Source organism: Notothenia rossii (genome assembly GCF_949606895.1).
Source record: "Notothenia rossii genome assembly, chromosome: 1".
Classification (NCBI taxonomy): Eukaryota; Metazoa; Chordata; class Actinopteri; order Perciformes; family Nototheniidae; genus Notothenia; species Notothenia rossii.
The window spans coordinates 27,813,814-27,839,852 of NC_136912.1; the positions used below are offsets into that span (position 1 = coordinate 27,813,814).

Here is a 26,039-nt window from a genome sequence, read left to right on the forward strand (position 1 = left end):
AGCTTTCCGTCCTGATGAAAATATCAAAGTGTGCACTACTGTCCTTGTATTCTATGACAGAGCAGGGTACCGAATCACCAGCGGAACACAGCGGGTAGAGAGTCCGGCCTGAGTGTCACTGTCCCCGGGCTTCAGAAGGCACAAGGTCCCCCCTCTGCCTGACGGATCCCCGGCTTGTGGAGCAGCTTTCTCCTTGGATGACCTACACGCAACCTCTCTCAGGAGCAGCAGACGTCGTTTCCTTACAGCTGAGCACCTGCTGGTTAGGAGGTGCAGCATTATTTAGACACAGTGGGCAACAAGCCAAAGCGAGGTTCGTCCAGGCTTCAGACCGACTCTGGAGCACCTGACGTGGGGAACAAAATAAGACACGTTACGAAAACCTTCTCCTTAACGTGGCTGCGTCAGGAGGAGCGGACAGAGGACTGCGAGTTGCAGAGTTGATATTTCATGTGCGCACCTGATAAGTAAGAAGACATACAGGGTTTAAACACGGACACTGCAGGATATTTCGGCGTTCACATGATGTACACAATCACCAGAGGTCCCAGCAAACTTGTTACACAGCGGCGGACAGGTTAGTACTATGTTATCTAATCTAATGCATTATGCAATGTAACATCAGAATGCGAAGGGAAGTTTTGTAGGCAATGCCACTGTTGACATTGTTCTATGGACACTTTTTAACCCTGGTTTTGTATTTAAGGTCCAACACAACAAATCGAGAGCAAATGTTGCGACTTGAAGCTGAAGCCGACGTCTTGGCTCTCGTCAACGTAAGTAGCTGCTTTGAGTCTTGTTCCAGTGCTGTTGTGTTTACTAAGATTATTTATGCAGACTGTTGAGCTACATGGGGCAGGCGGCATGTGAGCATGTGTGCTGTCAGAGCGATCATGTAACACATGTGTACTTGGGTAACGTTTGTACATACATTATGGGATTTGACCTTCCCGGCAGTTTTCCATACTATATTCTGACACATGGTCAAATGAGCATGTATATTACATATGGTGACATCTCATTTTACGAAAACATTTGAGATCAATTCTAATATATGGAAAGTAATAGGCCTATATTTATATGTATATAGTATGTGTAATGCTGCAATGATTTGAAGTTACTGGGTCTCATGATTTGGATGTTATTAAAAATAAATGAGAATTTTCAATGAAAGAACAAGACTTTCACCCCAATTTTTTTTTAATGATTTCATAAAAATAATAATAATACAAAGTGGTGTCCTACTTTTACAGTGAAGTTATATTACCTGCTAAGTATGTGCAAATGATTATTTATTGATGGTCCCTGAGTGTGTTGATATTCAGCTAATCATCCTCTGACTGCAGACAGTCTTTGGAACTCAGTTAGAAGACCACGTAAAATATTCAACCTGAGACTAACTTCACCACAGTGAACTTGAGAAGTGCAAATACGGTGGCAGACCTATTTGATTTGCACATTTATCACATAGCCTAAGGTATGTACACTTACAAAATAGTTGGTTTTTTTCACTTTCCCAAAACATTTTTGACAATAACTCTGGGAGTGTGTTCAAGGTCGGTTCAGCCAGCCCAGCTGTGGCTTTGTAAACAAGACTGTGCTCCCTTCATGTGCTGCTCAGAAATACCAACATGTTGTACACAAAATATTAGAAAAACCTCTCAGTGTGATATAATGTATATGCAAAGTGATTTTATAAAGCACTTAAGCAATAACATTAAATAGTCAGTTGATCAACAAGTATAGGCTTTTCTTTAGAGTTATATCTGCAGTTAATATGAAGCTTCAGAGGTTGAAATCCATTCCAGAGAAACTAAATGTGATCGGTAAATGATCTTGCGATTGCATATTAGAGTTGTTCATTGACAGTCTGAGATAAATAAAGTAACATTTGGAATTTGAAGCACTTTAAAAGTGAACCAATGTCTTTCTGTGTGTAAATCATATTCTCTGAAGTTCCTGCTGTTAAAGACAGAGAAAATAAAAAATATATTTCGGGTTATCAAATATATATTTCCAATATCAAGAAGTAACCTCCATGCTCTACTCCACCAAAAGCAAAATAGCCAAGGCTACAAGCATAACTAAATTACACAAAACAAATCATGACGTTTTTTGTAAACTAGCAACCCGAATTTTTGTTCCCATCACTGTGAGATGGCACTCTTTGTGTGTTTTCTTGTGATGCAGCCTGCCCCAATCATCAAGCTGACATTCTTTAATTATCTGCGTGTGATCTCTGCAGCTCTCCTCCCCCAAAGATTGTGTTCAATCGTCTGAATGGGAAGCGCTACCACGGTGCGGCCACACAGAAGAGCCCCTGCCCCGCAGAGGGATTCACTCCTGGACATGAAGAGAACGTCAGATTTGTGCATGAAGGTGAGGGTCTCAAGATCAATACATGATTGGAGGTGGGTAACAGAGCAAGGTCAGAGCTCCAGGGCCAATCCTGAAGCCGTTAGAGATGGGGAGATCCTTCCCTCAAGCTTACAAGGTCAGAGGTAGATAATCTGTTTTTTGTTTTAATTAATTCTTTACAACAACTTCCTGGTTGGGCAGCTGCAATGTTGTGAGGGAAAGATTGTTGGTGGCTGTGGGTTCACAATTCGAATCATTTATAAAAAAAAGTAATACAAAAAATGTACTTCTTAAAGGTGGGGTAGGTCATTTTGGAGAAACCAGCTCGAGTGCGCTAGAATTTGAAAATACACAACCGGAAAAAATCTGCCACTTCCTTATAGAGCTGCCACTTCCTTATAGAGCCCCTCCTCCAACACACACGAACGCGCACATGACCAAAGTTTGCGCACAGATGGAAGGCTGACAGGCAGGTAGGCCATCCAGTTATTTTAGCCGGGCCGGCTAAAATGATTGGTCGTGCTTTTTACAGTACTACAGCTTCCACAGATGACATTTTTTAATGGACCTTTTGTCAAAGCACTTAAAGGGGACCTATCATGCAAAATGCACTTTTGTACGTCTTTTATACATGAATATGTGTCCCCGGTGTTCCAGGGAACTCACCAAGTGTCAGAAAAAACAACCCTCTCTATTTTCCTCCATACCCAAATCTCTAAAAAAGGGGCTGCAACGGATCTAATAAAAACTGATCCAGACTCGAACACTGTTCTGATATTCATTGCTATCGGGATGTTAAGAGCATTTCATGGAATATAAACAAAAAGTGTATCTCGAGCCGGTTTCTCAAACTTACCTACCCCACCTTTTAAGTTATAGAAATAACGATTCACCTAACTGATCAACAGAAAATTAATCAGCTGTTTTAATATTGATTTGAATGTCATTTCTTAAGACAAATTATGTTATTGAAACAGGAGCATTTAGACAATAAGATATGGTGTGAAAAATAGGAGATGGCTAGTATCACTTCTAGCAAATAAATGTCTTGCAGAGCTGAAGAGGTTATCTGAGGTTCTCATGGGCCGCTGCCAGCACAGAATTTTGTGAACTTTGTGGCGTCCTTTCATGCATGTGAATGCAGTATTGGCCTTGGTGGAGGTCTGCGCCCTGTTTCTAGTTTTGTCTGAGACCAGAAACAAACCCAGATGTGTTGTACAAGCGGCTATACTCCTGTTTATAATGGGAGTACAGTAAGGGGCTCAGAACGCATCCCTGCGGTGCACCGATATTGAGAATGAGGGTGACACCACACCACCTTCAACACCCGGGGTCTCCATACACAGATTTATACCAGGTCCTTGACCTTAGTGACAAGCCTCGTTGTTAAAAGCTGAAATGCACATCATTCTGGCAAGCTTTCTTGTCCAGGTCAGAATGGATGTGAACGGTGCACTCACCCATCTATTAACCTCTTCTGTAGGACGATAGAAAATCAGAAGGGTCTCACTCCAGCTGACCATGTTCACAAAAAAAGACAAAAAACAATACAAATAAATTCAAAACAAGTCTGCATAAAATATCCCATATACACATACAAATGGTTTGGTGGTATGTGAAATCCAATCTTACAGTTTTACTGGAAGTTGATAATGTGTTGCTTGAAGTTTGTGGAAGGGTCTTCAGACTTGAACAGAGCCAAAACCTTGAGGCTTATCAGGGGGGTGAAGCTGGAAAACCTTCAATCACAGCAAAAAACACAAACACCATTAAACAGTTTAGCTTTCTTACAACTATTTATATTATCTTAAGCGGGGACAGCTCAAGGTCAGCTGATGCTTTGATTCATTTCCAGAACTGAAAAAAAAGGAAAAAGTACATGCAGGAAGCAATTCAAATGATGAGGTAATTTAGTAAATATGTTTGTTTTTTATTTGCAGCATGGCAGGAGGTGGAGCAGAAGAAGGGAGATGGTGACGGTGTGGAGTCAACTGAGAGCCAGGGGCCCATTCAGTATACTGAGAAAACCCCCAGTGTTGCGATGAAGAGTGAGTACCTGCATCTCCACTTGTTCACATGGATCACATCATTCCCATTCATTCACCTGCTACAATTATCCAAAGAATTCAACAAAGTAAATCCGCCCTCATTAAATGTAATCTACTCAGTTTTACTGCAACTGTACAGATAACCTTCTTCCCGCTTTGTAACCCCTCTGAACTTTGAGCCATAATCTTGCCGTGTTTTTATTATTCCTGTTGTTTTAACCCCAGCAGGAAAGAAAAATGGTTGCTTTCATCTTCCCGCAAGAATCACATGCAGTGTTGTTTTTTCCGCTCAGTTTTATCTGTAACCATAGGGTTAGCTTTTGTAATACTCTCCTTTAATATTTAACTCTTCTTCGGTCGGTGAGAACCAGATCAGCAGCCCTGACTGCTGATAGTAGTGTGTCTGGTGTTGCCTCTCACGCCTGTCTGCTCTGGTTCACCTGCTAATCACTGCCCTCAAAAGAGGTTTCTCAATACTCTAATTTCCCCTCCTCGACTCCTCGGTCCTCCGGTAATGACCCGGAAATGAATTTCAGCGCGCCGTGTTGAAGGACATCTAATTTCTCTAAATGCACATCGAGGACCGAGCATCGAGGAGGCTCTCTGGAGGAGCTCTAACCGAGGAGACACTGATGGGTCCTCCACGGCTCCTCCGCGGACGCATTTCCGGGAACGGTGGAAGCGTTACGCACAACTATATCCAGTCTCTGATTGTGTTACGTTATTATGAGAGTGCTCTCATAATTGTTTGATTCTGAAATTGTATATATTTATATAAATATGTGTGTATATGTCTGCATCTGTAGCCTGTTATTGTCTCATTATAATGCACTGTCAATTAATTAAAAGTAAATACAGTTGCAAGAAAAAGTATGTGAACCCTTTGGAATTACCTGGATTTCTGAATAAGTTGGTCATAAAATGTGTTCTGATCTGCACGTTTGAAGTTTGCAAAAGAGCACCTGGATGTAAAATATTCTGTGGACAGATGAAACCAAAGTTGAGTTGTTTGGAAGGAACACACAACGCTATGTGTGGAGAAAAAAAGGCACAGCACACCAACATCAAAACATCATCCCAACTGTGAAGTATGGTGGAGGGAGCATCATGGTTTGGGGCTGCTTTGCTGCCTCAGGGCCTGGACAGATTGCCATCATCGACGGAAAAATGAATTCTCAAGTTTATCAAGACATTTTGCTGGAGAACTTAAGGCCATCTGTCCACCAATTGAAGCTCAACAGAAGATGGGTGATGCAACAGGACAATGACCCAAAGCACAGAAGTAAATCAACAACAGAATGGCTTCAACAGAAGAAAATACGCCTTCTGGAGTGGCCCAGTCAGAGTCCTGACCTCAACCCAATTGAGATGCTGTGGCATGACCTCAAGAGAGCGATTCACACCAGACATCCCAAGAATATTGCTGAACTGAAATAGTTTTGTAAAGAGGAATGGTCCAAAATTCCTCCTGACCGTTGTGCAGGTCTGATATGCAACTATAGGAAACGTTTGGTTGAGGTTATTGCTGCCAAAGGAGGGTCAACCAGTTATTAAATCCAAGGGTTCACATACTTTTTCCACCCTGCACTGTGAATGTTTACATGGTGTGTTCAATAAAAACATAAAAACATATTGTTTGTGTGGTTTTAGCTTAAACAGACTGTGTTTGTCTATTGTTGTGACTTAGATGAAGATCAGAACACATTTTATGACCAATTTATGCAGAAATCCAGGTAGTTCCAAAGGGTTCACATACTTTTCTTGCAACTGTATATATAAGTCGTCATGAACACATCTGTCCATCAGACAGAGTGCTGCTGTGCCTCCTGTCATCATTGATGGACGTCTCTTTAAAATGACCGTTCAGAGGAAAGGAGTTCTCATTTCTCTAACCGCCTGCTGCTTCCCCTCCTCTCTCCTCCTCAGTCCTCCGCTCGCATCTCCTGTGGGCGGGACTAAGTATCGAGGATAGGAGTCGAGGAGGGGAAATTAGAGTATTGAGAAACCTCTAGTGACTGTGACAGATTCATTAAAGAGCATTTTCTATTACATTTATTTGATTAAGTCTACCTCTAGCACCAACATGAGGTTGAAAATTGTGGTGAAGAGTTTAAACTAATAGTGGATGGTGTCACGTTAGTAAAGGCATTCATGTTCTCCCTAGAATTGTAATAAGTGAAATATGAATTTAACAATTATTTGGTTTATGATTACATACCTGCAACTACATTTCCATCAGGCTCTGCTGTACTTAGTTTTTTGTGCTAATTAACTAATGTTAGTTTGGTAAATATATGAATATTAAACATCGCCATGCTAGCTCAAAGTGCAGCCTCACAGAGCAGCTAGCATGGCCGCAGACCCTTAGTCTGGTTTAAAGTTTAAACATTTAAATGTCCAATCTGTTTGTCTCGGGTAACTTCATCAGTTACTCAGTAAAATAATAATAAACTACTATGCGTGGTTGCTCAGTTCAACCCTTGATTTGTTTGAAATAAAAACAGGGGGCTCAACATGCAGCCCTGTTGTGCTCCAGTGTTAAATAATGAATCAATCAATCATAGATCACGGATAATTCTTTTTCTCCTGTTTTTGTTTCTTTGCAGACTTTGTGCCCATAGACCTGGAGGAGTGGTGGGCTCAGCGCTTCCTTGCCAACATTGCCAATCTGTCTTGACTGAGTGAGGCTTTGTGGCGGGACATGAAGCACCGCGTCGATGCTCCCTTATAAGGGCATCACAAGACCGCAGAGGAGGCGAGTGACTCTCCAGGCCCTGCGTTGGGTTGTGCGTAATTTGATTTGATGCCCTGTGCTTCACGCTGCTGTAGAGATAACTGGGTGCACAACACAAACTGTGTCCCCCCCGCTGGTGCAACGACAGCGAGATGACTGAACTCTGACAGCGCTGACACGAGGTTACGCTGGTATGAACAAAGTACCTGTTAGAAGTTGTGAACCAAGTGTTCTGGGCTGTTTGTACGTCTAGGCTGATCTTTGGGTAGAAATCTACTGAAGACCAAAACAAGTAAAATGTTTTTAAAGAAAAATGTCTTGTGTGATTTAATTTATTGTAAACCGGGGCACATTTTACAGAAGGTTTTACAATGCATGACTATTGCGGTCATTTTTTATTACTATCGCATACACAAGTGGAGTCTGTTAAATCTATTGTAAAGTAGCCCACAGCAACATTAACATTTTCTTTTTTTTAAAAAAACAACTTAATAATTACTGCCTTAAAGTAACATTGGCGTCTTTAAATGGTTTGGAAAAACATGGTAAAAGCAAAAGGCAATCCTTAAGAAAAGGCACCTTTCACATAACATACATGGCCTCTTCTGCCAGTTATTTTCAGACAAATGTTCAAAGCACTTAAATAACACCAGCCACCTCTCAAAGTGTCTTTGCAGTCATACATTTTCAAATGTTGGCTGCAACACCTTTCTTTCTGCCTGCTGCCTTTGCCCCGGTGCCAGTTTTCTTGCCCCGCCAGCGGCTAGCTGCGCGGGGTCCCGGCTTGGCCGTGGTGAAGGTGATGCACTGAGAGTCCAGGTAGTCCACCAGCTTTGTGGCAGCGAGGCGGATCCCTGCTGCTTTCAGACGCACCTTCAGCTGCGACAAGACCAGAGGCTGGTACTGGAGGATCTGACTGTAGAGGGTAGAGTCTGAGAGGATGAAGGAGCGCACCGCCTGGAGGCGATCCTGAAGACGGTTCACTGACTGGGAGGCAGAGAGGCCGCCGTCACTGTCAGAGTCTGAGGAGAGGCACAGCTCAGGGTTGGACCTGCGGAGAGAGAGGGAGAGAGGGGAGATCCAAGTACTGTATTAATGTTTTTCAAAGCTGCTAGTACCATATTAAGGTGACAATACAAAAGCTTGTCCCCCTTATTTCCAAAGCTGTGTCCACTAGAAACACTTGCTCAGAAGAGACAAATACAAACTTGTTCCCAAATAGACAATATTTTATTAACGTGAATGAATACTAGTTTTGAAACCATTATTTTTTAACCATCATTCAAATCAATGAGTGACATACACCAGTGATTTTCAAGGTGTCAGTTTGATGAGTCTGAGAAAAAAACATTAAATTATGCTGAAATTTGTTTTTTTCGGCAGCTCAATACATAATGATTAACTTTTAGAATCCACCATTTTATAGGTTATGTCCTAATCTAACCAATACGTAACGCCTATAATCTTTCTAATACATTCATCTTCTGTTGTTCTTTCAACTAAGACAATAAAAGTGTAACTGAATAGCCTACGTACAATTATTTAAAAAAGGGACATACATGATGGCGTAAGGCAGGCCTATTCAACTGGCGGCCCGCGGGCCGGATGCGGCCCAGAACCAACTCCCGAGTGGCCCAGCCTCCCGTAGCCAAATTCCTACACTACTACAGACCATGAACGCAACACTCCGCGTTGCATAGAAACCACCAAACCACAACCCAGCACGTTTTTTGAAAGTGCATCTATACTAGTGGTGCTAGTAACGGTGGTCCTATGATAGCAACTCTAAAACATGTCCCTCTCAACTCTGAAGCGTAAACAGAGACAAAACGGTAATTGATCTTGTGGAGCAGATCCAAGTCAAGCTGGACCTTTTCGCTACCGACTTGAGCACGGGTCGGATGCTGCATTTTCCGACGCTCCCCAAACACATCACATCTCCGGCACAAATCACGGATGTGATGACAGATTTCATTGCGAGGTTGAAAGAGAACTTTGCCGGTCGATTGGATGGACTTGCTCTGCCCACAGACGTGATGATGGGCTTTGCCAGAGACCCCTTCACTTTTGCAATAGAGGGGGACGTATCAACCAGAGCAAAGGAAGTGGTTCCCTGCATCGACAAGGGGAAATATACACTGGAACTTATTGACATGCAGCGCACTAACGGGCCAGCAAAGTTTTGGAGTGATGTCAAAAAACAGCAGTTCCCTAACGTTCAGAAAGTAGCGATCTGTGTGCTCAGTATGTTTGGATCAACATACACATGTGAATCAAGCTTTTCACACATGAACTCAATCAAAAGTAGCACTCGCTGCTCCCTGACTGACAGCACTCTTCACCAATGTCTTAGGATTGCATTGACATCCTATGAGCCAAAAATCACTGCTCTTGTTCAAAACTAAAAATGTCGCTTCTTCCATTGAGAAAGTCAGCGATGACAAATCACAAATGAGGTGATAGTAAGCACCTAGTTTACTATAGTAGACGTGTAGTGTAGTATTCATTCATATAGTTACCCGTATCCCTTGTTATGGGTTTGTGCACTGAAGGGTTTGACAGTTCTTTCTGTATTCATTTAAGTGCACTTTGTAATGTGTCTGGGACAAATGTGACCAAAACGTATGATTTTTTTGTTATTACTTGAAAGGTGAAAAAATATTGCTACAGTACTACCTCTTTGTGTTGCATTGGAGCTCTTTAGCTGTTTTTTTTGTATGTGAGCGCATTTATTAAGACTGCTATTATTGTATTCAGTAAATGCACTTTGTGATGTGCCTGGTTCAAAAAACATAACCTGAATATTTGACTTCTAAAGCAAACAAATGTAATGCTACAACTGTGCACTTTTTTTTCAGATTCTGTTAAATGAATGCTAATTTGTTGTGTTTTTATGCACTTTTTGACCTACCTTTGTTAGATGAACAATGAATAAAAATGTCATGTTTTTCATCGCAGTAATATGTGTTGGTTTAAAATGTGTCACTACCCGCTTTTTACAGGCCGCTGAATGTCTGGCCCAGCTGAATTTTGTAGTTATAAAATCTGGCCCAACTGAATGTGTAGTTGAATAGCCCAGGCGTAAGGGGTGCTTGTTTGATCCACAGTCCGAAACCCAAAGAACTTGAACATTCAATTACATACTGTATTTTATCTAGAAAAGCAAATAAACTCAAATTTAGGAAGGTGATACTAAGGAGTGTTTATAATTTTCTCTTACAACTAAGTTGACTAAATAACTTGAATAAATATGCTAATAAAGCAGCTATTATTTATTATAAATATTTACACCTATCGATCCATTTGAAAGAAGTCGATATTTTGTATTCTCAGTGTGCAGTTGTGTGCTGGGACGTCTAGGGATGGTGTCATATTAAGTATGAGTTTACTAAGTATTGCTTGAGCCCTCTGAACATATGAATCACCTGAGTTGATCCACACACTGGAGGAGACCTCGTACCTCTCAGACTCCTCGCTGGCGGCGGTGGAGGACGTGTTGGAGCCCTGGGAGGCAGACAGAAGCTCCGCCTCCTCTCTGCCGGCTTTCACAGGGGAGACAGCAGCGGGCGCTTGGGGCTCTTTGAATTGCACTCGCTGGCTGCAGGAGGCTGAAGAGGCGGGAGGGGGCTTGGTATGAGCCGAGGGGGCCGCCTCCTCCTCCTCGGAGCTGACCAGCTGGTGCGTGTACTGGTGGATCTCCTTCAGTTTGAGGATCATCTGGCGCTTTGGTAGAGGCCGAACACCAAACCTGCGCAGAGGAGAAAGTAAGAATCAGACAGATGGCTGGAGACAGCCAGACAGACTAATCTGGCAGTCACACAGTGGGAGGTAATACATGAGGATAGGCACCTCACTTAATAGCCTTTATTAGAGAAAAAAAAATGTGACCCCCTACAGTTATTCACCCCTTCTTTAGCGTCAGGGCTGACAGTAAACCTTACCTGTTGAGTTTGGTCTTCAGCTCCGGGGTGTCCATGTCTGAGTAGTGGGGCAGGGGGGTGATGGGTACCAGGGTGTGGCGCCTTTTATTACGCGATGGTACTGATGAGACACAAACAGGAAGAGATTGTTGGACATTGCAGTGTCAATTTGGCATCAGAATTGCATACATAACACAACTGAATGCAGCCAAATCAAATGTTCAAAGTTAGATACTGCTTTAGTTAAATCCAGACCTGAATCTCCCTGAAAAAACAAAAAAACAAACAGATGCCCTCTCCCACACTGAGATACCATGTACATAATGTTCAGGGGATATTGGTTGTTTTGTTTGATTAAACTGTACGCATCCCTTTCCTACTACAGCATGTATTAATACTGGAACTATTTAGGTTGATTGTTTGTGAAGGAATTGTCTGACTGTAAATGCAAATCACAAAGGTTTTTGTCATCAAAAATGTTACAATGCTCAACAAATATTGTTTTCGTTTGGCCAATCATTCATGGGAATAAAATAAAACACTCCACTAGTAGTAGCTAAACACCGATCATGTTTGGTGTGTTAATTTAACAGCTAACTTAAGCATTTCATTTGAGCTCTCCTGATAACCTGATTAACAGTACTATAATACAATTATGTGTCATTTGTTGAAATAATACATTTAATTAAAGTCAATGTTTCAGTTTTTAGTGTAGAGAGAAAATTAAATGAGCTAATTTTGTAAACATTTATCATCCAGTCATGTTGGATTGTCGATCAGACAAAACCACACATTTAAAGATGGTGACTTTAGGAAGAGAACATTGACAAAACTATGGAGAAAATAATGGGTTATCAGAGATGTAGCCAGTTAAAGTGGCAATAGATACATTTTTCTGCTTGTCATGTGCTCAGATCTTTGTAGGATACAGTTTTACAAAACACCCGATTGTGCCTCTAGTAAATCACAAAACATCAGCATTCCAGTTGGGAGAGAGAAATCACTCACCTGGTGTTTTGAGCTGGGCGGGGGGGTTCAGCCTCTGACAGAGAGGAAGAGCCTCCTCCTCCTCTTCCTCCTCCCAGCTGTCCCATATTTTAGAGTCCAGGAGGCTGTTCACGATCTCTGGTGTGTTTAGGGGGGGGGGATCAGGGGGTGAAGGCGTGAAGGAGACGTCTTTATGAGCAGTGGATTTGGATGAAGAGGGGGCGGGCCTGAGGCTGGGGGGGGGATGCTGCCGCTCGGTGGAGGACGGAGGGTATTTTCCCTGGCTGGACGCCCCGCTGTCCTCCAGCCTCAGACTGAAGCAGCCGGGGTCCTCGTCCCCGCAGGCGCCCAGACCCCACGAGTCGTTGAACGCCATTGGGGGCTCGTCCATGAAGCTCTGCCTGAAACTGGACTCAGCGACTTCTGCCTCTCCAGTTTCTGCTTCATCGACTCTATTTCCGCACTCCGTCTCTCCTTGTCCCTCCTCTAGTCTCATCCCCCTCCTCTCCAGCTCAGACCCTGTTTTGCTGTGACTGTCGACAGAGCGCCGGCTGTGACTCGAGGACTCGCTGTGTCTCTGATGGCCTCTGAGAGAGGAAGACGAGGGTGGATCTGAAGGGTCCGACAGCGGCGAGAGATGAAAGGTCCCAAGCTCCGTCTTCTCCTGGCTCTCACATGGCGCCCTGTCCTTTCCCTGACTCGTCCAGCTCCTATCGAAGCTGCTTTGGAGTGTGGAGGTGGTCAGGAGGTCGGGGGCTTTGTGGAGCTCCGTGTGCAGGGGAGTGCTGCTGTAAGGCCGGCTGGAAGTCTGGAGGTGGAGGGGGGTACCCTGCTTTGAGGAGATGGAGAGCTTAGGTTGGGACAGGGGAATTGCAAACACTCCTCTGTCTTTACTCACATCGGAAGAGCTGCTTCTTCTAGAACTGAAGTCCAGTTTTAACGCGTTAGCCTCCGTCGGGCTAACGCGAGATGAAGCTCTGGTTGGACTGTTGGAGGTGTGCGGTCTGTCGTTAGAAGGTAAAGCAGGGGGAGAGAAGGATGAGAGGGAGGAAGGGTCCGCTTTAGGGAACAGCTGCGTCCTGCACATGCTGTTTTGAGTCTGCATGGAGCTGCTGGTGGAGACCCTCTTTGTCTGGAGAGGCGTGGAGGGGATCAGCCAGGAAACTTCTGGAGAACAGCCAAACAGATCTGAAGGACTCTGACCCAGCTCTCCATCCGGACTCAACTCTAAACTGCCACTCTGTTTATTCTCCAGGGTGGGGTCATTGGGTTTAATCTGGGTGTAGGTGGTGTGAGTCTGAACGGGGTAAGGGGAAGGTGGGGAAGGACTGCGGCCAATAAGAACGACCTCCATGTCCTCGCTCGAGTCTGACAAAACTATTAACTCAGGCTCATTTTTCTGAGGTGAAACTAGGGAGTGGGGAACGGGAATACTACGCCGACCTTGGCTTTCTCGATTCAAAGTTTGCCCCTCTTCTCCGCCCCCCCCGAGCCCAGGAGACAGACCCGGGATGGGCAGGGTGGAGGTGCTGGGTTGGGGGCTGTGGGAGAGGTCCTCCACACCACTCGCTGAAGACTGGAGCAAAGTTCTTCCGGACGGGTGAAGAGAGGGTATATGAGGGGATTGTGGGGCTTGAGGGGTGTGTGTTCTAGCGAGGCCGGATGTGGAGGGTACGGAGGGAGGGTCTTCCTCGTAGACCCCCCAGGAGTCGGAGAAGAGGCGGCTGTAGCTGCGCTCCAGGCTGGGGTCCGGTTGCAAATGCTCTTTTTCGTTGAAGCCCGCTGAGCTTTTTTCAGGTTCTGTCAGTTCGGCGAAAACATCATCTCCACCTTCTTCCTCTTCTACCTTCTCCTCCTCTTCCTCCTCTATGCTGTCTTCCTCCTCCCTTTTTCTCTGCGTTGCTGCAAACTCATAGATCTCCTCCAGCTCTTCCTCGTTCACCTTCTCCTCTTCTCTGTCACCCGATGCGAGGTCCTCGGCTTGATGATCGTCTTCCAGTTCTCGCTCTTCCTCCCTTCCTCCGTCTGTGTCCCCGCCCTCGTTCACCTCTTCGTCCCACATGGAGCGCAGCAGCTCGTTGAGGGTCTGTTGCATCTGATCGTTGGCGTCCTCCTCCTGGTTCAGGAAGCCCTCCGGCTCACATAGCTGCTGGAGCTCCTGCAGGTCAAACCTGAGCAAACACAAAAGGGTCGTCACTTTATTTAATATGTTTCTCACAGAAAACCAATTTAGATTTGTTTAGAAACTTTAAATAGATGATAAAAACATCTCATAACTAAATAGTCATTAAGGTTGGGCGAGGGGTAGTATTCTGAGGCAAAACACAAGTTTCAAAGACTACAGTCGTATATTTACAAGAAAAAGTCTGGAATATTCAGAGATTATACTTATGTGAGAAATGAATGTTTTTTTGTTAAGGAAACACATCACTTCACTTATGTTAAGATAAATAAATAAATAATAAAATAAAGCAACCTCATAACAACAAAGACGTATTATAGTAAATATATTTAGCCATGAATTTGTAGTTATTTAATTGCTCTTTTTAATGCACTGTTAGTGTACAGTTTTATTATTATGCTGCTGTGTTTATTGTATCTTTGGAACTCTGGCACAAGAATTTCCTTCGGGATGAATAAAGTCCTATCTTATCTTATCTTGGTAACAATGGCTTTCTAGAAATGTTGTGAGAGCATATGAACTTCAAATTGATATTTGAAATGACATGTTTGACTGTGATTATGTGCATTAAAGTCAGACAGCAACTAACCAGACCCCAATTGTTTTAAATTGTGAGTCAAAGAAGTGTTTAATGTCCTGGCTTGTATACTGAAAACTAACCTGGATGCTAGCTCCAGGACATGAGGCTGAAGGGCCGGTGGGATGGAGCAGCGGGCGGTGTAGAGGTACTGCAGCAGAGCTAACACGGCCTGTCCCGGGACGTCGTTCACCAGAACCCTCTGAGCTGCAGGAGACCCCTCCTCCTGTACCCCAAAACCACTTTCATGTACCTGAGAGAGGAGCAGAGGGAGGAGAGGAGAGGTTTCATTGTAAACCTTATGAAACATGTGCTCACTAACTGATACGGCTGCAAACAGTTTGAAGCTTGAATGATTTGCAGTTTTTAATATGAAGATTAGGCAACCCCAATAATATTATTACCACTATTGCATTTGTCAAATTACATTTCATGAACTGCGTGTGAATTTTTCTAACTTGTGTAATCGGAAAATGTCTGTGTGTTGTAAAGCTCAAAACGAATTTAAAACATAAATCATAATTTACAAAATGTACAACACATCAACAAAATACAACGCTCAAATCCATCTCTCGCTATTTAACTGCTGAAAAAAACGGTTTGCTCTGCAGTTTTCTGCAAACGTGAAACAAAATGACATGGTACAGCCATTCCTAATAAAAAAATAAAAAATGTTTCCTGTCTATCACAAATTGTTAATGCATCTGTTTGGACAAAGCTCTAATAAAAATTAAAAACACAGATTATTTTCATTACAAAATACTCACACAGAAACCCACCTCTATAAAAACAAAGTGTTAGACCAATAGGTGAACATATCCAGTATTGAACCTCTGCTGGGCAGAATGAGGAGGTGAAATGACTCAGTTATACAACATGTTTAATTTAAAAGCCTATAATAAAAAAATCATGCAGTCCTGGTTCTGGTATTATCAGCGCTGTGTTGTGCAACACGCAGTGATGGAAGTTACCATTTCAGCCAGCAGGGGGCATCGAGCGTACACCATGAAGGAATGAGCGAAGAAGACGTCTCCACTGTCCACCTGCAGCTGCAGGTCGCTGAGCTGAGGGTTGTTCACCATGCTGCTCAGATCTGAGGTCAGTCTGCTCTGTGCTGCCTTCAGGGGAACACCAGAGGACACAGAGAAGTCAGTGCGTTAGACAATAATATGTGAAGGCCCGGTAGGCATACAATACTGCATGCTTCATCTGTAGAAAATGTCTTTGTCACACAACAGACTTACAAGGCACTAATGAAGAGAAATGCTTCTAAGAAAGACAGAGTCACATTTCTGGGGCTTAGAAATCTTAAATTAACTCTCACAACTTTACAGTTATTAAACAACGTGCTGTTGGATGCCGAATGCAGCGTGTCTGCATTCTTATTCCACTCCATTCGTTTTATCTGAGTGTTGGTGTAGATTTCCCCAAAACAATATATTTGAATTCCTCTGCAGATGTTAGCAACACTTCTGAGACACACGCCTTAGGCCTTCAAAACCTCCACCTGCTGTGTGAGAGGTGAGGGAGTATAATGCCCAGCGTTGTTTTTTCTTTTCTTTTGTTGTACATTCAGTGCACGTTTACGTATGTTTCGTAAAGAAATAAATCGGTAAAAACTTCTTTTTTTTAATCTGCAATATGAGAAAAGTAGATTTTGAATCAAGTATTTCGCATTTCTTAAAGTGAAATAAGATAAAGAAGAAGTCATATAAAAGGGGACTGTAAAACATATCTAGTAGTTGCTTATGAAACACTACATTGGAAAGAATCTTACCTTTACTAAAGAAAATAATTTCCTGTAGTTCACATATGCATCTGACAAGATAAGGCCAGTAAAACAAACGAAAATTGTGAGCTCAGGATCCATGTCAAATGTCAGATGAAGTGTGATTACGAGCAGTCTTACTGTTTGGCGCTCCTGATTGGTCCCTGAAGGATCTGTTCTCCTCCTCGCTCGGATGTGAGCGTCTGGATGTGTGTGTGCAGTTTCTGGCAGGAAGCCGCTCACACCGAGGTCAGACGGCTCCTCAGGCTCCTCCAGGACAAAGCCGCTCAGACGGAGGGTCGTGATCTGACTGCCACTCTTATCTGGGGGAAGAAGGACACATCAGGACCCGTTAAATCACTACTTAATACAGTGTGTGGGGGAGTGTCTCCCAAATGTTATCACAGACAAACTTAAATTCATAAAACAGGTATTTATCAAAAACATTACTTTAGAAGAAATATCTAACTATTTTGTATTTCATTTCACCAAAACAATGCAGATTTCTTAACTATAACATAAAATATATTTTCATCGAGATTCTATAAAAGTTGTGTTATTCTGCTTAAGATACTGAGGAATGTAATCTTCTTGGGACAGTTATGACTAAGAAAATGCTTTTGCAGATAGAAAGTAAAGAGAACGTATTTGTTCAGATATCATTCTAAATATGGACACACAATAATGAACACTTTATGTACTTTATATAACAAATAAATGTTTAGCTTATAAGAAACAGACTTTCGGTTGGAACCCCTTACTAACTGTGCTCATGTATTTAGTTTGGAAACAAACACAAGCTTTTGGGCAAGCACTTAATGCGCATGGTTAAATAATTCTAAAGCAAATGTTTTATAAGACTCTCCAACTTTTTGTTAAAATGTCAGGTTTAACCAGAGAGCAACTGTCAGTCACCATTAGATAGGTTTGTATTTCCCCAACATCAGTGTGTTTACCTTTGCTCGGGCCTGGGGCGGTGCGACCATACTGAGTGAGGGTCACGCCGTCTTCAGCCAGCTCCATCAAATCCATCAGGACAGCCTGGCTGCCTGCTGGAAGCTGCCCCGCCCCTGGGGTGGAGGGGGCCGTCTGGGGGGTGCAGGCTGGAAGAATGGAGACCCCGGTCCCTGTGACAGTAGCTCCTTCACTCACAGGTAGAACAGGAGAGATAGGCCTGGTTATGGGGCTGGAGGAGGCTGCATCCTTCTAAAATAAAATGGAGGAGAAAAGTTTTTATTTAAATCAGCTGTGATCGGGTTAATTAGCAGCTGGTACTGAATGTTTTTTGCGCCCTCATCTTGGTTTGAGCCATACTTTAGAAGGGCCTTAAACTAGACGATTTCATAATCATGAAAGATCTATAATAAAAAACAGGATGGAGGAATAACTGACCACTGAGTGCACATTTCCTGTTAGTGTATAATGACAACTAACTAGTTGCCGTAATTTGATGTTTGTTTGAAGTCTGTTGTTTGCTATGTATGTGTTCACTTTGCAAGTAATCCCTGATTAAGGAGATTGTGAATCAATTCAAATAGAATACAAATAAATCACAGTTTCCCCCTTTCAAAGTTTTCCAACCCTTGTGTTAACCTTCCGATCCTTAGTTCTTGGAACAAAATCTATTTCAAGAGCTTTTTTTTAAATTTTATTTCAGAAGAACATGACCTCAACATGTCCTTCACATTCCTCACTCTGTCAAAATAAAACAGAATTAACATGTCTTTGCCGTCTCACCTTCGCCGGCTCCCAGGGGGTGATGAACTCTCTGAGCTCGGGGGTGTAGAAGTCAGCCTCACAGGTGGAAGCTCCGTCCAGCAGGGAGCTCCTCTGCCAGAGAGGAGCCGCCCCGCTCCAGCCAGGCAGGCTGCTGGGGGGGCGGGTGGGGGTGGGGGGTGAGGGGGGGCGGCTGCGTAGGAGCAGAGCAGAGACGCGTTCCTGCAGCCTGGTCAGAGCCGCCTGGGCATCCTGCACCAGGAGGAGAGGGGGGGGGCGGGGGACACCTCTCTTTCTCCTCTTTCCACGGCCCTTACCTGCAACAAGAGCAAAAATAAAGGGGGGGTTGGATGATACATCTGCACAGGGCTCGAGTTTTTAAAGTCTAATCTTTAAATACTCAAATATGAGATTTGTTATATGAATTTAGGTAATACGGAAAATAAAACCATTGTGAATCATTTCAACAGTTTGTGCCTTGCAGACACATAGCACACAGACTATACTTCAATTGTTTCAAGATGAAAAAGGAAACACGAAAACTGCCTCTAGGCCTATCAGAGTTTCTTAAATGAAATATAACACTTGTTACAGTGAAAGGATTATCAAGACGTTCAGAGCACACATGACTTTGGTTCCTTATTGAATCAAACTTTTGTCAGTACTAATTTAGGCGATTTTTTTATTGCACAGCTTTTCTCTGCCTTGGACAAGATTTCCCTGTGCTGCATTGTCACATGTAGCAGAAGCCCTCACACAGCTGAAGCCAACAGCAATGCACACATTAAAAATATATATACAAAAAGTATCTAATATAAATTATATGTAATGTATACAAACCCCACATCCAATCAGAATCACGAGTTATGTGTCCATGGTATAAAAGCAGCATCTATTTGCTCTGTGTATATACAATACAACTGAATCATTTGTTTGGATTTATTTGACCATGAACACATTGAGTGTCTGATGCCAGTTTGTTCTAGCTCATCAGCAAAAAGTCATTTCATTCTCCCAAAACACACATCTTTGGTCTTTCTATAACAAAATGGAAATGGGGTTGCATATAATAAGTTACATACATAAATTGTACTACACTGAGATGTAACATTCCCTGCTGTATGTCTGTGCTTAATCTAAAGGCTGTTTTGTGTTGACTAACAGACGATATTGTGATGTCACTGTACCCTTGTCTGGCCTCCACTTCAGCGCTGCAGTCATGGAGGTGTTGGGGGCAGCTGTTTGTAGAAGCCTCTCCGTCTCCCTCTCACTCCGCTGCTCCTGCTCCAGCAGAGAGGAGGACAGAGCCAGGGCCACCAGGGTGTCTTCATCCAGAGAAGCCGTCTTCTTCCTGGACTTCTTTCTCGGTCGGAGGCTCGGGATGGAGGGGCCTTTTCTTTTATTGCCACCAGTCTCTGTTCTGAAGAGAGAAAAACAAATAGACAAAGGTTAAAGAGAGGTTTGATCAGGCTTTGTTGGTACTACTGACGATTGAAGGCAAGCTATTATTGGAAAAATCTATCAGAGATGTGTGTATCATCTTCAAAAGCCACATTTTGAATGTCTCGAAAACGCTTTTGGAGGAAGTGCTTTAATTGTTGGAACCAACGGAGAGCACAGAGGTATGCCATATTACATTCTTGGTTCAAGGATTAAGGATAATTAATTGTCACAAATGCAGTTGGAGCTCTTTTACTAAACAAGAAAACTTTACAAAACAAAACCAAACAATGACAGAAGTTGTGTTTTTGTACTGGCTTTAGAAGGTTTGTTGTAGCTAGACTGAAGCAGCTGTTGTGGCAATTATGGTATTAAAGCTTAATAAAGTGTAATCCGAGTGTAATTTAACTTTATCTAAGTGATATACTTTCAAGTGTTTTAAATCCTTATGTCTGAGAAGAACATTTGTAGGGTGTGAGTTTTGCTTATTGCGACCACCTGCGCCCAAATGTTGCTGCGTTGCCATGTAAATTATCTTTAATGTTTCCCTTCAAGAGAGTCTGTCACACACAGAGCAGGACACACTCAGAAGGAGTCGTCATGCTTGCAAGCATTAAAGGTCACCTATTATGCAAATTCCACTTTTTCATGTCTTTTCTACATCAACATGTGTCCCCTCTGTGTTAAGAGATTCTGAAAGTTTAAGGAAAAAAGATTGGCTCACTTTTTGTCCTGATCCATTTATATAAAAACCTGTCTGAAAATGAGCTTATCAGATTTTGGCCTCTTAATGATGTCATAACGATTTTTTGGCTTGTGTAACCATTAGATCAGGGGTGGGGAACCTCCGGCCTCCGGGCCGTATAAGGACCGCGAGACCATTTGGTATGGGCCTCGAGGTAATTTATAAACACACGCAAAAAAAATTAAAGAAATCTAGACCGCAAAAGAATTAAACAAGTGAGTGCCTGTTTTTCCTGACCAAGGTCAGGGTCCTTGAACACAACACGAGTCTAACGTGTCATCACGTGGTATATGTCTTGTCTGACAGGAGTGTAGTTCTAACGGAGAGCACCGGAACACCGCTCCGGAACTTCAGAAATTGCAGTACCCATAAGGAGCCGTACACGTGCTGCAGTTTTTGCGTGGCTGTGTCTTTAGTTGAAAGCCCAGTGGCGATCTGTTCATCTGTCATACTGATCATACAGTCAATAACTTTGTTGTTATTAGCATCTGGTTAGCTAGCTATGCTAACGAATATAAGAAGCTTTTTCTACAACCAGTGAGGTAAAGGCACATTTTTATATGATCATTATAGTTATAAAAAAATAAGGGAATAAAGTAAACAGGTATAAAATACTATATGACAGTAAAACAAAGTTGTTATTAATAAACAAGAATACAGTTTGAAAGGGGAGTGATTTGTAAAATATCCATAAAGAAAAAGAAATCTGCTTACAGTTCTGTTTCATATGGGTGTTGAGATGTATCCATAGATCTCCTAATGTTGCTCTCAAAGTGCACCAGATTGATGCTTTTAACGTCAACATTTTTTTTTTAAATCCCGGGGGAGCATGCCCCCGGACCCCCCTACAGGAGGTTAGGTCGCTCCACCTAATACATCATGTTCACATGGATAGGGAACTAAATGCATTTGCACACATCTTGTGTCCATATTTTTCTGTTTTGGTGGTCATGCCACACCATGCACATGCATGCGCGAGTCATGGTGAGATATCTGGATTAAGAAGTTGCTTTTTCTTTCCACAGCAACAAAGAAAGGCCAAATGAATGGGCTGTGATTTTAGTTTTTTTAAGCAGAGGTCAATCTTTTGTACGGCTCTCGGAGGATGTTGAAAAAATTGAAATGGCCCTTGAGAGGAAAAAGGTTCCCCACCCCTGCATTAGCCAATCACCAACCAAGGTACCCCCCCCTTATCACCTGAATCTCTTCCCAGAGCACCATTCTGTTCATTTGAACCAAATCTCTCTCAGAGGGGCGTGGGCCGTGGGGAGTGGCTCCTTATTTTCATCTAAAGTAACAGACAGAGAATCAGCACTATTGAAACAGGGCTGAAACAGAGGGGTTTGTGGGATGCTACAATGCACGATCTGTTTGGTTTTTCGAATATATTGAGGAAAAAGAGTATAATAGGAGACCTTTAAACAAAGATCTTAAAATACTTTATATCGATATTGTGTTAACTCATAATTTTCTCTAGAGAGCAGCTGATTTTAAGTTACTACGACACAGCGAGGTGGTCTCACAGTGTGTTGGTGGTGGGGACATTCGGGGTCTCCTCAGTCTGTCTGTGCAGCGCCTGCAGCAGCACCGCCGGAGCGACCCCCATATCTGAGGAGCAGCGCTTCAGGTGGGCCGAGCGACTCTTCTGGGTCTTGAACTTCTTTCCACAGATGGGACAGTCGGGGAGCCCAGGAGGCGGGGGAGGGGGAGCAGGGGCGCTCTCTTCACTCTGATCCAAACACCTGCAGAGAGGAATCAGTCTCAGTTTCAGCCAGGTGGATTGTGCGCCCACTGATTAAAATCTTCACAGGCACAATGTGAATGTGCACACCTGTTGAGATGCTGCGTTCGTCCCTCTGGGGTCATGTGTGACAGATCTCTGTGGCAGATCTGACAGAAGAAGAGCCCCCCCTCCTCCAGGTCCACACTCTGGACCCCTGCTGCCTCCCTGTCCAGCTCCTGCTGCAGCCGCAGGGCCAGAGCCTCGTCACCGTCCTGGGGGTCCGGAGAGAGGGGGGAGCTGGAGGACTCTGGAGGTCCTGAGTACAGAGGGCACATAAAGATGCAATTAAAAGGTGTGCTTAAATTACAATTGTGTGATACTAGAACTGGATGGTATGTGAAAATGATATTGTTACTTTGCATTTTGCTCTGATTTCATGATTTAGTTACAAGTGTGTCTGCTCTTAGCAATAGAGCTTCAATACTACTTATGGTTGCAAAATTCCGGGAATTTTTAAAGATAGAAACTTTCCATGGGAATTAATGGGAATGTATGGGAATAAACTGAATTTTCTAAATTGAAGGTTGACTTAAATATAGTTGGGAAAATATATTTTAGCATAATCTTGACTAAAACAAACAGATGCCATTCAAGTACACTTGAATATCCATGCCATTCCTCAATCACATGCACATAGCACACTGCTTACTGCATGGCTATTAGGGTTGGGTACCGAGAAACATTTCGATTCCAACGGCATCATTTAGAAATGTGAATTTCGCTTCCTCTTTTCGATGCCCGAGGAAATGTTTCTCGCCGCTCTCGGTAGCCTACTGTATGACTGCGGCAGGCCGGGAAATGTAGCGTTGTACCTACACTTCCTACAGCGTAACCTGGGACCAGGTTATGGCTAGAAAGGATGGTTATGGCTGTCACTACCTGATCCGTCCCCCTGCCCGATCTGTACTGCACATGTGCGAGATGGTCCGCCATATTGGAGAACTCCGGATGGCAACCCAGGAAGGACACTTGACACAGTGGCTTTTGGCAAAGCTGAAAAATAAAACTTTAGAGAAAACTTGAGTTATTGTTATTACAACGTGACTTCACTATTATTTAACAACTCTTTGTATTGTTTTTTTTTATTTGGGGTTAAGTACATTGTCAGAATAAGTGAGAAATGGATTCAACTTCTGTTAGACAGCCATACATGTTTACATGTATATGTAGGCTATATGTATACATGTTTGCATACATTCACAGTAAATATTTATTCAGTATGATACCTGTCTAACAGAAGTTGAATCCATTTCTCACTTATTCTGACAATGTACTTAACCCCAAATAGAATAACCCAATAAAAAGAGTTGTTAAATAATAGTGAAGTCACGTTGTAATAACAATAACTCATCTCTCTCTCGTTTTATTTTTCAGCTTTGCCAAAAGCCACTGTGTCAAGTGTCCTTCCTGGTTTGCCGTCCGGAGTTCTCCAATATGGCGGACCATCTCGCACATGTGCAGTACAGATCGGGCAGGGGTACGGATCGGATCTGCAGCTCTATCAGCTCTCAGAGGAGAGGAGTTCTCATTTCTCTAACCGCCTGCTGCTTCCACTCCTCTCCTCGGTTCCCCTCCTCGGCTCCTCCGCTCGCATCTCCTGTGGGCGGGACTAAGTCTCGAGGATAGGAGTTGAGGAGGAGAGTCGAGGAGGGGAGTTAGAGAAATGAGAAAGGGCCCCAGAGTTGGATGCTGAGGAAGTGGACATGTTGTTGGAAGTTGATGAGGCCCAGGAAGAGCCCATTGAATGAAAGCAAGGGTTTAGCAAAAATGCAGAGGATTGCTTGAAGGAAGATGTTCATGTTTAATGGGACTTTTTGGAGGGAGAGGGGCTCTTTTCATTAAACATTTTGAACGGGACTTTGTGGGGATTTTTGGAAATGGGGTGCATTTTTGTTCATTTTTGAATGAGTGGGGTTGGGGGGATGAGTAATATTTAACTCACCATTCATGTTTTGTTCTTCAATTAAACAAATGACTGTTCAATAAAATAATTAAAATTTGTTCTGTTCTACTTACAAATAAATCTGTTGAAATGTCATGTTTTTTTTTTATTGTATCATTTTGCATGGATGTTTTCTTAATATGACAAAACAAAATGTGTATATGCTTGGATATGATACAAGTGGATTACATTACCCTCAATTCCCACTTAGTTCCCATAAATTCCCATGGAAATTTACCGGAAATGTTCCGCCCCTTTGCAACACTAATAATACAGATACAAATAAAAGGTGTGCTTAAATTACAATTGTGTGATACTAAAAACTAGATTATATATTTAGTATAATATTCTGGCTCTGTATAATGTACTGATAATGTAATCTGTGTGTCTGCTCTTAACAATAAAGCTTCAATAGAACTTAACAAAAAAACAATACTTAACACTGATCTGACATCCCAATCTCTGCAATTTCTCAGTTTAGGCATCCTGATGAATATGTTAATCATTTGAATATTTTCTTTAAGCACACAAATGCCGCTGGTTACTTCCTGAATTACATTTATGTAATCTTCATCTTCAGAAACTTTGTTAATTCAATTCTGGACCAAGTAAGTAAAATGTGTAAGGCCCCTACACCCAGTTATTTTGGAGGTATTCAATTATTCTGTTTATTCCAGTAAAACCTCACAGACCTAATAGAAGTCTCCTTCTGACATATTTTTCATGTTGGGACATATTAACTGTCTCAAAATAAGGATTCATGCCCTGACTTAGGACATTTTAGTCCATTAAAACCAGGCATATAAAAACCAAATACAATAGAAACAGACAGTGAGAGGAAACAATATCTGCATCCCCTCTACAACAATGCTTCATATCAACAATCTGTGCCAGGAGCATCATAGCATCTCACCTTGTCTCGGTGCCAGAGGCTCAGTCTCCTGGTGGGAGGGCTGGCTCTTGTCCTCGTGCACCATCTTCTGTGGACTGGCTCTCTTGAACTGTTGCATCCTGTGGAGTACTTTATCTTTGGCAGTCAAACCTATCTCTGCTCTCTGTCTTGCTGCTGCTGAAGGTACAGCTAACACCTCAGCACCTCCTGCATCATGCCCAGTTCCTCCACCCACCACAGGCTGTTCTCCGTCCGCAGCAGCAGTACTAACAAACCCAGAGTCAGCAACATCTCTCTTGGTATTTATTCTCCTCTTCTCTCCATCGCTTGCATGACAGGAGGGCTGGTGCTCTGCTCTCTTTGGCTGTTTGGACTCACCTGGTTTCTTGCGGACTCGTTTTAGAAGCTTAGAGCAAAGGTCCACAAAGTCCTGGTCAGAGTCATCCATGATGGAGCACTTTGTCTCATATTAGAAGTCCATCCCTGCATTTCCTGCTACCAGCTAACGTTAGCTAACTGTTTATGCTAACCCTATATCCTCACACAGGTTTGATGCATTTTCTCTTTAGTTTTAGCTTTCCGCCTTATCACTGTTTATTCACCAGTGTAGAAATAGCAATTCTGGTTTATTTAAAAAAATATCTGCAGCATTATGTGTCAATTATATTGCATTTAGAACAGTCAAAAGGCCGCTAAAGTGGTTTGTTTTCATTTCAAAAGGAGTTACTCAACCGCTTTATTCTGAGCTTCTGGTCATGTGACGGTGAACGAGCGAATGATGGGCTCTCCAGCCTCAAGTCACGTGACTGCAACAGAGTGGCGAAGTCCCTCCCTTTCCGGTGGACCTTATTTCGGCATGAGAGAGAAAGACTATCTTTCGATCCCGCTTGAATTGTGCCACGAATTACACATATGATGTTTGTCAATTTAAAATATAATTTTGCCAG

General features: G+C 42.9%; 2 protein-coding genes across 2 annotated transcripts; one reads left to right on the top strand and one right to left on the bottom strand.

Moving 5' to 3' along the window:
* On the top strand, positions 1-7,614 carry mcrip2 (MAPK regulated corepressor interacting protein 2). The gene is made up of 5 exons (XM_079670748.1): positions 1-577; positions 707-776; positions 2,246-2,379; positions 4,299-4,406; positions 7,013-7,614. The coding sequence occupies exons 1-5, from the start codon at positions 523-525 to the stop codon at positions 7,081-7,083; spliced, it is 438 nt and encodes a 145-aa protein (XP_079526874.1). The 5' UTR covers positions 1-522; the 3' UTR covers positions 7,084-7,614.
* slx4 (SLX4 structure-specific endonuclease subunit homolog) lies at positions 7,457-25,832 on the bottom strand. The gene is made up of 13 exons (XM_079670276.1): positions 25,114-25,832; positions 22,307-22,514; positions 21,999-22,217; positions 19,478-19,710; positions 18,312-18,607; positions 17,531-17,780; positions 16,716-16,897; positions 15,778-15,924; positions 14,890-15,059; positions 12,069-14,218; positions 11,082-11,181; positions 10,601-10,888; positions 7,457-8,191 (listed from the first exon to the last, which is right to left on the bottom strand). The coding sequence occupies exons 1-13, from the start codon at positions 25,538-25,540 to the stop codon at positions 7,828-7,830; spliced, it is 5,034 nt and encodes a 1,677-aa protein (XP_079526402.1). The 5' UTR covers positions 25,541-25,832; the 3' UTR covers positions 7,457-7,827.
* Between the last annotated feature and the right edge of the window lie 207 nt (positions 25,833-26,039).

What these genes read in the sequence shown, in the direction of transcription:
- mcrip2 (XM_079670748.1), top strand. Translation starts at nt 523, where the DNA reads ATGATGTACACAATCACCAGAGGTCCCAGCAAACTTGTTACACAGCGG. An exon ending in TGTTACACAGCGGCGGACAG is followed by an intron (nt 578 to 706) that starts GTTAGTACTATG and finishes TTTGTATTTAAG; the next exon opens with GTCCAACACAACAAATCGAG. An exon ending in ACGTCTTGGCTCTCGTCAAC is followed by an intron (nt 777 to 2,245) that starts GTAAGTAGCTGC and finishes TGATCTCTGCAG; the next exon opens with CTCTCCTCCCCCAAAGATTG.
- slx4 (XM_079670276.1), bottom strand. Translation starts at nt 25,540, where the DNA reads ATGGATGACTCTGACCAGGACTTTGTGGACCTTTGCTCTAAGCTTCTA. An exon ending in GCCTCTGGCACCGAGACAAG is followed by an intron (nt 22,515 to 25,113) that starts GTGAGATGCTAT and finishes CTCTGTACTCAG; the next exon opens with GACCTCCAGAGTCCTCCAGC. An exon ending in GCCCCCTGCTGGCTGAAATG is followed by an intron (nt 15,060 to 15,777) that starts GTAACTTCCATC and finishes CTCCTCTCTCAG; the next exon opens with GTACATGAAAGTGGTTTTGG.